Source organism: Anoplophora glabripennis, unplaced genomic scaffold, assembly GCF_000390285.2.
Source record: "Anoplophora glabripennis isolate ALB-LARVAE unplaced genomic scaffold, Agla_2.0 scaffold474, whole genome shotgun sequence".
Lineage (NCBI taxonomy): Eukaryota > Metazoa > Arthropoda > Insecta > Coleoptera > Cerambycidae > Anoplophora > Anoplophora glabripennis.
The window spans coordinates 57,255-69,037 of NW_019416603.1; the positions used below are offsets into that span (position 1 = coordinate 57,255).

The window sequence follows — 11,783 nt, forward strand, 5'->3', positions numbered from 1 at the left end:
AGAAAAAAAATATTAAGTAAGTTATTGTTTGTTTTAGGTTTTAATTTTATTAATTATAACAATTTTAATAATAAAAGCCTTTTGAAAAAGTTCCTGATCAGGAACGAAACGTCAAGAAAGAAATCGCTGCTGTTTTTTTATCCTTTTTTTAACCGACTATCACACCAGAACCCAATTCCTAAGAAAATAAATATATTTTAATATTAAACAAAAGGTTCAAAAAGATTTCGATGTTATATATATATAATATATTTATATATTTTTATTTCTTTATATAATATTTTAGGAACTATGTTCAAACTTTTATCATATGTAGAATTACATCTTCAAGCATGTGAATGGAATTCCAGAACACCCTGAATATTACATTAAGGAAATTATTTTTAAATTTACTTTCATCTATGTGAAAACTGAATATCTGCAATTCCACAAAAAATAGAATAACATTTTCTGCTTTATAATATACTAGATTATTACGTAGATAATTTAATATACCTTTTTTGACATACTGAGCATTCGATAGGTTTTCCAGTTCCATGAAGCCTTTTATGACTAGTTAAATCACCAGATTGTCTAAAAGCTTTTCCACAAAAGTCACATACAAATGGTCTCTCATTAGTATGGATTCGCATATGAATTTTCAAACTAGCTTTCGATACATAACCATTTTTACACACCTCACACTGAAAAGGTCTTCCACCTGAAATATAAAATGAAATTAATATTTTCTATCCACTCGTATCTCTCTTTCTTATCTCAGTGAAACTAATAGCAAATTGATATAAAATATTATTTTACTGCTTTACTGTTTTTTATTAATGACAAAAGCAGTAAAATGCAAATTAACCCGGTAAGTAGAAAAGAATCCAGCCATAAATCTTAGTGCATTTCTTTGCAGCTAATACTTAAAAAATGTACGGCAGTTATATTTATTGCATTCAGTATTAATCTACTAAATAAAAAAATACTTTTATGAACTTCGTTTTCTTTATCTCTAAAGGTTATTTAAAATATGTACCACCAATGGAAAAAGTTTTTCAGATAGGCTGCCATAAATTCTAAGTATAACAGAATATTAAAAAAATAAGATTTTTCCACTGAACTATTTTATTAATAGCAAAAGCAGTAAAATACAAATTAAACTAGAGGGTAGAAAAGTATTTAGCCATAAATCTTAGTGAATGAATTCTAATCCTAGTAATTATGAAGGTTTGAAACACTGCACACCTATAACTTAAAAAATACTTTATTAATATCTAACACAAATATCAACTTTAGATATTGTATCATATTAGATTTATTAAAAGTAAACTAAATTTCTCGGGAATTAAGAATGAATCAGAAATTCAAAATTAGAATTTAATAAAGCAGCATTTTTAATCCACAAATTGATAGTAATGTTCCATTTCTAAAAAACTGACGAGTGAATCGGCAATAACAGATAGACTGATAGACTACAAGCCCATCGGAAATTTTCAAGGGGTCATTTGACCCAGCAGGAATTACTTATAAATTAAGGGGAGGTGGTTTTCGGCAAAACATTTTTGTACGACATTTCTAAAGTATATAGGTTATAAAAAAAAAATGAACCTCGACATAATGCCGTACAAAAATAGCAATACCGGAATCCAGGAAAATGTTTGATGTTCTGAAAATTTTGGCCCGGTTTTAGGTGATTTACTACAGTACGGCATTTATACTGCAAGTTTCGGATTGATACATAGATAACGCTTTCAGTGACGCCGTACGTATCTGCATCAGCAGATCACCAAAACCCGGGCCAAAATTTTCGGAAAATCAAAAATTTTCCTGGCTTCCGGTATTGCTATTTTTGTACGGCATTAGGTCGAGGTTCATTTTTTTTCTGTAACACATATACTTTAGAAATGCCATACAAAAATGTTTTGCCGAAAACCACCCCTCCTTGGTGGACAGGTTTAGCTTACCAGTGTACTCACCCGTACCAAAATAGTGGTTGCCGTACAGGAATTAATGATTGTATCGAAAAAAATAAAACTCAATTCCAAAATACAAGTAATTGTTTATAAACTTTTGCATTAACCATAATTTTCAGATGGCATAGTTGCTAGGAATTATTTGGAGAGTTAAATAATCATGTGGAATCGATGCTGTACATTTTTCAATGACTTGAAACAATGGGGGCTAAAATAGAGGGTTGCACCCTGCATTTCTAGCCCCTGTATCAGCAGATACGTACGGCTTCACTAAAAAAACCAAACTAAAAACCGGGCCAAAATTTTCAGAACATCAAAAATTTTCCTGGCTTCAGGTATTGCTATTTTTGTACGGCATTAGGTCGAGGTTCATTTTTTTTATAACCTATATACTTTTGAAATGTCGTATAAAAATGTTTTGCCAAAAACCACCCCCCCTTGGTGGATAGGTTTAGCTTACCTGTGTACTCACCTGTATCAACAAAAATTAACGGCATAGTTTCTAAAGTTATTGTTACATGTGGTAGTATTAATTTATAAGTAATTCCTGCTGGGTCAAATGACTGTTTTAAACCAGATTATGTGTTTGATGTTGTATATCGAATGTGCAGAATGCTGAAAATATGCACGTGTCGCATTTTGAAGGCGCAACGACGATATTCATCTATTGAAAATGATCTGAGACAATTACTAATGCAGGGAGTATGTGGTAACAGTTTAGTTATTAGGGTAGATTTCTATCTGATAATAACTATTTTTTGGCACCAATTACACAAAAGCAGGAGTGACCTATTTGCGCAACAAGCTTCATCTGATTTACTACATCTTAATTGACAGATTTTTATTTTGTAAGATGTAAAATTAAATTTTATTCATATTTCGATTATTTGGGCAGCTGTGTACAGTGTACATCAAGTCGGTAAAGTCCAGCAATTGGTATATAACTTGTCATAAAGATTGTATAATAAAATTGTGTGTTTAAAAATTTCGTGGATCATAATTTAGTTGTTGTAAATGAGGATGAAATTCAAACATTTTCTTCTGATGAATTGTTATTACCCAAAGATTTAGGTGCTTCTGAAAATGTAGCGCCGTTAGCATGTTTCGCCAGGTGATGCTTAAAAGACTCGTTATATTTGGACTCAAAATGACACAAATCCCACTTGTACAAATGCAAGGCGGAGGGATCCTTGTGTACTATTTGGTGACCTATGAAACTCTTCTTGTGTTTGCTTTGAAAATTACATTTATCACAAATGTATATCGTGGGTATCTGATCAGGTTCAAATTGGTTTATACTCTTGTCTACTTCGGAAATCTCCACTGTCTCTTCTAGTTCATGGGGTGAAATATCCGGAAATATGTAACTGAAAAATGTTTATTTTTTAGTAAATACTCCTTTGATTTTCCTCATACGAAAAGATTTTTTTAATCGATTTTTGAAGTTTAGTTTTGTCTACTGTTTTTGCTTAAAAAATTATGAAAACTTAAAGAAAATCAGAAAGAATTTTTTTTCATTTCCTATACATTTTTTAAATTAGCGTTTTTCGATGAAATGTGGACCGTAACACTACAACATATAAGATATAAAATGTTTTCTCCAAATTTAAGAATGTCTTTTTATACAAACATCTGCTTTTGAAGCTCTTATTTTTGATATACACGATGTTAAAGTTAAATCTCTTATTTGAGGGTTTGAGAAATTTTCTCCTCACAATGTATACTCTGGGGTTTTTGGGTAGCTGATTACAAATCCTAGGTCAAAAATACAAATTGACAATCAACAACTGCTAAAATAATTTATTTGTTATCATTTTGCTCAGTAGGTCCTGCTATGAGTTGCCTTGTCTGCTCTGCACAAAGTAGAAATTTGCAAAAACGAATTTGAAAAAGAACTTCATCCAAACATGGAAATAGATGCATTATAGTCTCTGAGGAGGCTATTGCCCCGAAAATAATATCGTTCTTTCAAAAGTGGAGAAAAAAACATATTTTCTAAAAGTTTACGCCAATTATGTGATAAGGGATACTACTTTTACTACATACCGCACTGAAAAGGTTAAGTGCGATGTAAATTTTATCTCATTTTAACAATTTATTTAAAATTGATTTACATTATTTTGAAATATGCTGAGCGTGCTGCAGTCTTTCGTATCACTATCAGAACAATTTTGAGTTACATACCTCTCTTTATCATTTTCTTCTGCTTTTATATCCAGAGGCTCAGATTTAATCAACATCTCTTCATCTTCAAATTTCAGTGGAGTAGATCCTATTTCCATAAACTCATCTTCCTGTTCATTTAATTCGGATTTTATTTTGATCTCAACTTTAACGGGAGAAACTAAGGATGGAGTCCAGCCCAAACTGGCAGTGACTTTTGTACCATGAACACTCTTAACGTTTTCCTTTATTTTTAAGCATTTCTGTATGAAACCACTGTGGGTACTGAAGGAAACAAAGCACCGTTTGCAAATAATGGGATCTTTGACGACACTGAAATTCTACAAAGTACATTTTAAGATTGGACAACCTTAATTTTTTTTATATAGTTATTGAAATGCTAAAAAATGCAACATGCTTTTGTATATTGCTGTATGTCGCTATATACTTACTATTTCTGGAATATATTTCTCCATCATATCAACCTCTAATTTATGTATCGACATAAATTCACTATTTGTTAACTGCATACATAACCGACAAACTTTATGATCAACATTTAATTTATTCATGAGTTGCTTGTCTTCTGTTTCCTTTATGTAAATCTCTCTTAAGTCAACAGAACATTCTGTTTCATAATCGACATGAGGAATTATGGTGTTGTCAGTATAGAGGCACATCGACTTAAATTCGTATGCTTCTCTTACCTGTAGTGAACAATCGTTACATATTATGTGTTTATTCGAGTTGTCAAAATCCTGAAAATTGGATTAATATTATCATTAACGTCATTGTTATAATCATTAACGGGTTTAGCCAATAAGTGTTACTGATTAGTAACACTTATTGGCTAAACTCATTAATGAACGTACCAGATTTAATAATAGAAAGCCAAACATATTTCTGGTAGCTTCTTCTATTTCTTCAAATTGATCATCGCTTATGACTTTGAGGCATAGCCTACAATGTGGTTCCTCAAAATTCTCCATTTAAACAATTTATCTTGATAATATATGGCAATAAAAGGATTTTCCAATATCTTCCTCTTCACTAGGAAATACAGAATTCTCTCATTTATATTTTCAAATTAATAAACTCCTATTTAAACTTTCCTTCATAAGTAAATAACCATAACCATAGATAATGATCATAACCTTACAATCCTTATAGAACCATTTGCGTTCTTCTTCTTCTTCTTTTTTTTGGCCTTCACCCAGAGGGTATTTAGCCAGCTTCTTATGTAATTGTTTTTTATTATTCAAGGGAATGCACCGTAAAGTGCATCTGAGATTGGTTACTCATATTCCCTCGATTGATTCCTATATCTCGAGCGGGAGTGCAAATGGGATTAGTAAACAACACAACACAGGATAGACTTTTCACGCTCGGGGGCAACAGCCGAGCCTTAACACACACCGAAACGTTGCCTCAGATTAGAGAGAAGCACCCAGGTTAAAAAAGATGGGGACATAGGTTTTTCTGAAAAAAAAAATACAAATGGATTACAATTTGACACAGCAAAGATTTAAGACCTTCAACAGTATGGAGATCGTGTGATAATTGAGTTTTTCTATCAAAGTGGTAATCGAAAAGGGGGTTTGCATGCCTGCTTTGGATAATTCCTGATATAAGTCAAAGTTAGGAATCTTATTTAGTGGACATTCCAATATGATGTGATTTAAGTCACCTGTCCACATTCACAATACGGGTGAGTCAGAATTCCTATTCTGTGCAGATGCTTGTTGGTTAAACAGTGACCTGTTCTCATTCTAATTATCGTTGTTAGATGCCTTCTGTCCTTATATGGAAACAAGGTGAACCATGGGGAACTTGGGAACTCCTTTATTATCTGTGCATAGCTGAAACCTCGTGAATTTGTACTCAATTTCCATTCTTGTTTCCATTTAGCCTGTATTTGCTGCTTAATTGTTGGTAGGACATCATTTTTGTCTAGTTCTACTTCTACTTGATTTTCAGAATTTCTTCCAATGTTTGCCAGTGTGTCTGCCACTAGGTTCCCATGGATGTTGGAGTGACCCGGAATCCATGCCAATTTGATTTCGCAGCCGTTTGCCTCTGCTTCTAACAACATTCTTTTTGTTTTCAGAGAAATGTGGTCCCTATCTTTGTTGATTTCCGTGCTCGAGATTTTTTGTAGAGCTGACTTTGAGTCCGAGAATATTACTGACTTGTCCAGGTTCCTCTCTAGGCATATGGTAATGGCTTTGTTTATCGCTATAACTTCTGCAGTGCATATTTGTGTGAGTTGAGGAAGTCTTGCTGAAAATTTGTGGTTGATGCTTGGGATGAACACTCCTAGTCCCACGTTTCCTTGATTTTTGTCGAGAGAACCATCGGTGAAGATCCAGGTATGCTGTTCAAACTTTGGTCCAAATATACTTAGAAATTCTTTGTTGCTGTTTATTTGCGCTCTGTCGTTGTTAATGTTAGCAACTTCAATTGGAGTTATCTGATGTACGTGTTCTATTTCGAAACATGGTAGGATTTTTTCCGCATGTATGTTGTTCGCATGTTGATCTACTTCTTCTAGCGCTTCAATAATGTATGGCACCTCCCTCCTTGTCCAGTAACCTCGTTTGGATTGACAGTAGCTGTCCAGTTCTAGTAATAGTTCTGAGATTGGGTGTTCTTGTTCTGCAATTATTTTTAGTACAAATTTACTTGCTAGCCACTTCCTCCTGTACTCCAGTGCCATTTCAGCGCACTCTGCTAATAGTACGTTAGTTGGGGTGGACCTCATGCATCCTGTCACGATTCTTAGTGCTTGGTATTGCATTTTGTCCAATTTGGCAAGGACTTGTTTCGGGCAGGGTTTCATCAGCTGTGAACCATAATCGAGATGTGAACGTACAATTCCTTTATACATGAGTAGCAATGTCGATGGATCTGCTCCCCACCATGCACCACAAAGTGAATTCATTATGTTGATTCCTTTTAGGGCTTTTGTTTTGACATGTTCTACTTGCTCGTTCCAATTTAGGGACTGTGTTATTTTGATTCCTAGATATTTTACCGAGTTCTTCCAGGGGATCAGATGGTTGTTGATGGATATTGATGGGTAAAGGTGCCTGGATTTTTTTTCCTGAACATGATTGCCGAAGATTTGGTGGTGGACAACGTCAAGTCGTGTCTCCCTAACCATTCGTTTACATTCTCTAAAACTAGATTCATTTCCTTTGTTAGAATTGTCTCGGAGGTACCTTTAGACATTATTACTATATCGTCGGCATACTGCACCAGTCAAAACTGTTCCGGGATGAGATTTGCCAAATCAGACGTGTATATGTTAAAGAGTATTGGGCTTAGCGGGGATCCTTGGCATAACCCTCTATTGTTTAATCTCGGACCGAGTATCTGCCCTTCATTGTCTTTAAGATGTATTTGTTTGTTATGCAGAAACTGAAATATCAAGTTTGTAAGTTGATGAGAAACGCCCAAGTCTAGGAGTCTCTCATACAATTTATTTATGTTTACATTATCGTAGGCAGCGTGGATAGTGTAACCTCGTCTCTGCTAAAGCCTATTTGTGCATACGAAGTTAAATATGCAACACACTCTGAACCCGAACTGCGATGGTGGGAGTAATGCTTTGTTTTCAATGTACCATTCAAGCCTGTTCTTGATCATGTTCTCTAAAATCTTGCCTATGCAAGAGCTCAAAATTATGGGACGATAGTTTTCTGGCTGATTCGAGTCTTTCCCGACCTTTAGCAGGGGGTTTACTAAGATACATTTCCATTGCACGGGTTGGTTTGTCCCGAACAAAACCTCATTTTACAGATTTAATAGGAATCTATTTGCTGCAATTGGTAAATTGTTTATCATCGTGTTATGTTATTTGATCGATGCCTGGAGCTGAACTTTTTTTTCTTCTCATGGCTACCATTAGTTCTACATATAGAAACGGAGGTTCGTTGGTTCCTTGTCTGAATCTAAAGTCAGGAATTATATGGACTGCACTCATTGATTCTAGTATTTGAATGGCTGTTTCGTTCTGGTAGCTTGTTTTGAATTTGTGGGGATTGTATTTTGGAAAATTTCCTTACTGTTTGCCAAATTTTTTTCAATGGCGTGTTCCTATTTAGTTCAGAGCAGAACTTCCTGAAACTATTTCTTTTTTTTCCTTTGAATGTTCTTCTGGAGAGCGCGATAGATTTTTTTACCAGTAGGTAGTTTTCTAGACTTGGGTCCATTCGATAAATGGAAAGGCTTCTTTTCCTGTCTTCCAGGGCCCGCGCACATTCGTCATCCCACCATGGAGCTGGCGGGCGATTTGACTTTTGATTGTCCTTTGACCTTGGGATACTGATTTCTGCTGCATCATTGATGATTTCTATTTCTATCGGGAAAAAGAGAGGAGATATAACACAGGAAATGTTAGTATTAGAGAGATTGCACCCCCTTTCCCACTTTTGTTGATGATGACCGATAACTTTTATCCTCTCAGCCCACGCACCTAACCTCAAAAAAAAAAAGAACAAAAAAAAAACAAACCATTTGCGTTAGAAGTGTTAGAACGTACAAGCCTTCTTCTTCTTCTTCTTCTTTATAACTTGATGCTTGCTCTTATCTAGGCTTAATTCAGAGGCGCGCCATTATTCCATGGCTAGAAATTGGCCTCAATGATTTGGGATCGAGGGGGATTATCCCTCTTTATCCTGCCTCATCTCGTGTAGGCCTGGACAGCCTTCGTAGGTGGGCCCCATCCGTCGTCTACCCCGACCGCANGGGGCCCACCTACGAAGGCTGTCCAGGCCTACACGAGATGAGGCAGGATAAAGAGGGATAATCCCCCTCGATCCCAAATCATTGAGGCCAATTTCTAGCCATAGAATAATGGCGCGGTTAGAGTGTCGCTTGAGCGTCGTTTCAGTGAACTAGCGGTTTAGGTTCAGTTTGAGGGTCAACTGTCAGCTGAGTTGAAGTTATAGAATAGTGGCCTATTGAATAGAAGTACAAAACCGTTTTATTTTATTTTACATTTGTGTGTTTATTAAAATGTCATCTTCATCTGAAAATGATCGATTTCATAAAAGTAATAAACTTTGGAAAGATAGTAATGACAGTGATTCTTCTGATAGTTCTGATAATGAATATGGAAGAGGACATAGAGCTCCTAGAAATTTTAGAATTCGTCTAAATCATTTTCAAGTGGAATGATGAAGAATTTAGAATGAGATTTCGCCTAAGTAAGGACACTGTTGCGATGTTAGAACAATTGGAAATGATTCAAATATTTAAAAATCCCGCGCGATTTACTTAGTCGAATAAGAAGAAGAAGAGGAGATCTGAAGTATAAAGTGTTCAGTGTTCTTACTTCTTATCTTCTTCTTCTTTTTTGGCCTTCACCCAGAGGGTATTTAGCCAGCTTCTTATGTACTTATTTTTTATTCAAGGGAATGCACCCTGAAGTGCATCTGAGATTGGTTACTCATATTCCCTCGATTGATTCATATATCTTGAGCGGGAGTGCAAATGGGGTTAGTAAACAACACAACACAGGATAGACTTTTTTCGCTCGGGGGCAACAGCCGAGCCTTACACACACCGAAACCTCAGATTGGAGAGAAGCACTCAGGTTAAAAAAGATGGGATCATAGGTTTTTCTGAAATAAATTACAAATGGTTTACAATTTGACAGAGCAAAGATTTAAGAACTTTAACAGTATAGAAATCGTTTGATAATTGAGTTTTTCTATCAAAGTGGTAATCGAAAGGGGGTTTTGCATGCCTGCTTTGGATAGTTCCTGATATAAGTCGAAGTTAGTATTCTTATTTAGTGGACATTCCAGTACGATGTGATTTAAGTCACCCACCTGGCCACATTCACAATACGTGTGAGTCAGAATTCCTATTCTGTGCAGATGCTTGTTGGTTAAACAGTGACCTGTTCTCATTCTAATTATCGTTGTTAGATGCCTTCTGTCTTTATATGAAAACAAGGTGAACCATGGGGAACTTGGGAACTCCTTTATTATTCGTGCGTAGCTAGAACCTCGTGAATTTGTGCTCGATTTCCATTCTTGTTTCCATTTAGCCTGTATTTGCTGCTTAATTGTTGGTAGGACATCATTTTTGTCTAGTTCTACTTCCACTTGATTTTCAGAATTTCTTCCAATGTTTGCCAGTGTGTCTGCCACTAGGTTCCCATGGATGTTGGAATGACCCGGAATCCATGCCAATTTGATTTCGCAGCCGTTTGCCACTGCTTCTAGCAACATTCTTTTGGTTTTCAGGGAAATGTGGTCCCTATCTTTGTTGATTTCTATGCTCGAGATTTTTTGTAGAGCTGACTTTGAGTCCGAAAATATTACTGACTTGTCCAGGTTCCTCTCTAGGCATATGGTAATGGCTTTGTTAATCGCTATAACTTCTGCAGTGCATATTTGTGTGAGTTGAGGAAGTCTTGCTGAGAATTTGTAATTTTTTTTTTGTCCAGGGAGCCATCGGTGAAGATCCAGGTATGATGTTCGAACTGTGCTCCAAATATACTTAGGAATTCTTTGTTGCTGTTTATTTGCGCTCTGTCGTTATTGATGTTAGCAACTTCAGTTGGTGTTATCTGATATGTGTGTTCTATTTCGAAACATGGTAGGATTTTTCCGGCATGTATGTTGTACGCATGTTGGTCTACTTCTTCTAGCACTTCAATAATGTATGGCACCTCCCTACGTGCCCAGTAACCTCGTTTGGATTGACAGTAGCTGTCCAGTTCTAGTAATAATTCTGAAATTAGGTGTTCTTGTTCTGCGATTATTTTTAGTACAAATTTACTTGCTAGCCACTTCCTCCTGTACTCTAGTGCCATTTCAGCACACTCTGCTAATAGTTGGTTGGGGTGGACCTCATGCATCCCATCACTATTCTTAGTGCTTGGTATTGTATTTTGTCCATTTTGGCAAGAACTTGTTACGGACAGGGTTTCATCAACTGTGAACCATAATCGAGATGTGAACGTACAATTCCTTTATACATGAGTAGCAATGTCGATGGGTCTGCTCCCCACCATGTACCACAAAGTGATTTCATTATGTTGATTTCTTTTAGGGCTTTTGTTTTGACATGTTCTACTTGCTCGTTCCAATTTAGAGACTGTATTATTTTGATTCCTAGATATTTTATAGAGTTCTTCCAGGAGATCAGGTGATTGTTGATGGATATTGAGGGGTAAGAATGCCTAGATTTTTTTTTCTGAACATGATTGCCGAAGATTTGGCGATGGACAACGTCAAGTCGTGTCTCCCTAACCATTCGTTTACATTCGCTAAGACAAGATTCATTTCCTTTATTAGGTTTGTCCCGGAGGTACCTTTAGTCATTATTACTATATCGTCGGCATACTGCACCAGTCGAAACTGTTCAGGGATGAGATTTGCCAAATCAGACGTGTATATGTTAAAGAGTATTGGGCTTAGCGGGGATCCTTGGCATAACCCTCTATTGTTTAATCTCGGACCGAGTATCTGCCCTTCATTGTCTTTAAGATGTATTTGTTTGTTATGCAGAAACTGAAATATCAAGTTTGTAAGTTGATGAGAAACGCCCAAGTCTAGGAGTCTCTCATACAATTTATTTATGTTTACATTATCGTAGGCAGCGTGGATAGTGTAACCTCGTCTCTGCTAAAGCCTATTTGTGCATACG

The 11,783-nt window shown here is 35.9% G+C and overlaps 1 protein-coding gene across 1 annotated transcript in view; it reads right to left on the reverse strand.

Moving 5' to 3' along the window:
- The window catches only part of LOC108908108 (zinc finger protein 569-like), a 10,239-nt gene extending 5,013 nt beyond the window's left edge, over nucleotides 1-5,226 (reverse strand). Inside the window, exons 1-5 of the mRNA XM_018712032.1 lie at nucleotides 4,991-5,226; nucleotides 4,571-4,876; nucleotides 4,140-4,459; nucleotides 3,015-3,322; nucleotides 496-700 (exon numbers count right to left, since the gene is read on the reverse strand). Coding sequence (XP_018567548.1) covers nucleotides 496-700; nucleotides 3,015-3,322; nucleotides 4,140-4,459; nucleotides 4,571-4,876; nucleotides 4,991-5,107 — 1,256 coding nt within the window. The 5' untranslated portion in view covers nucleotides 5,108-5,226. The remainder of the gene's footprint in view (nucleotides 1-495; nucleotides 701-3,014; nucleotides 3,323-4,139; nucleotides 4,460-4,570; nucleotides 4,877-4,990) is intronic.
- Nucleotides 5,227-11,783: the final 6,557 nt, after the last annotated feature.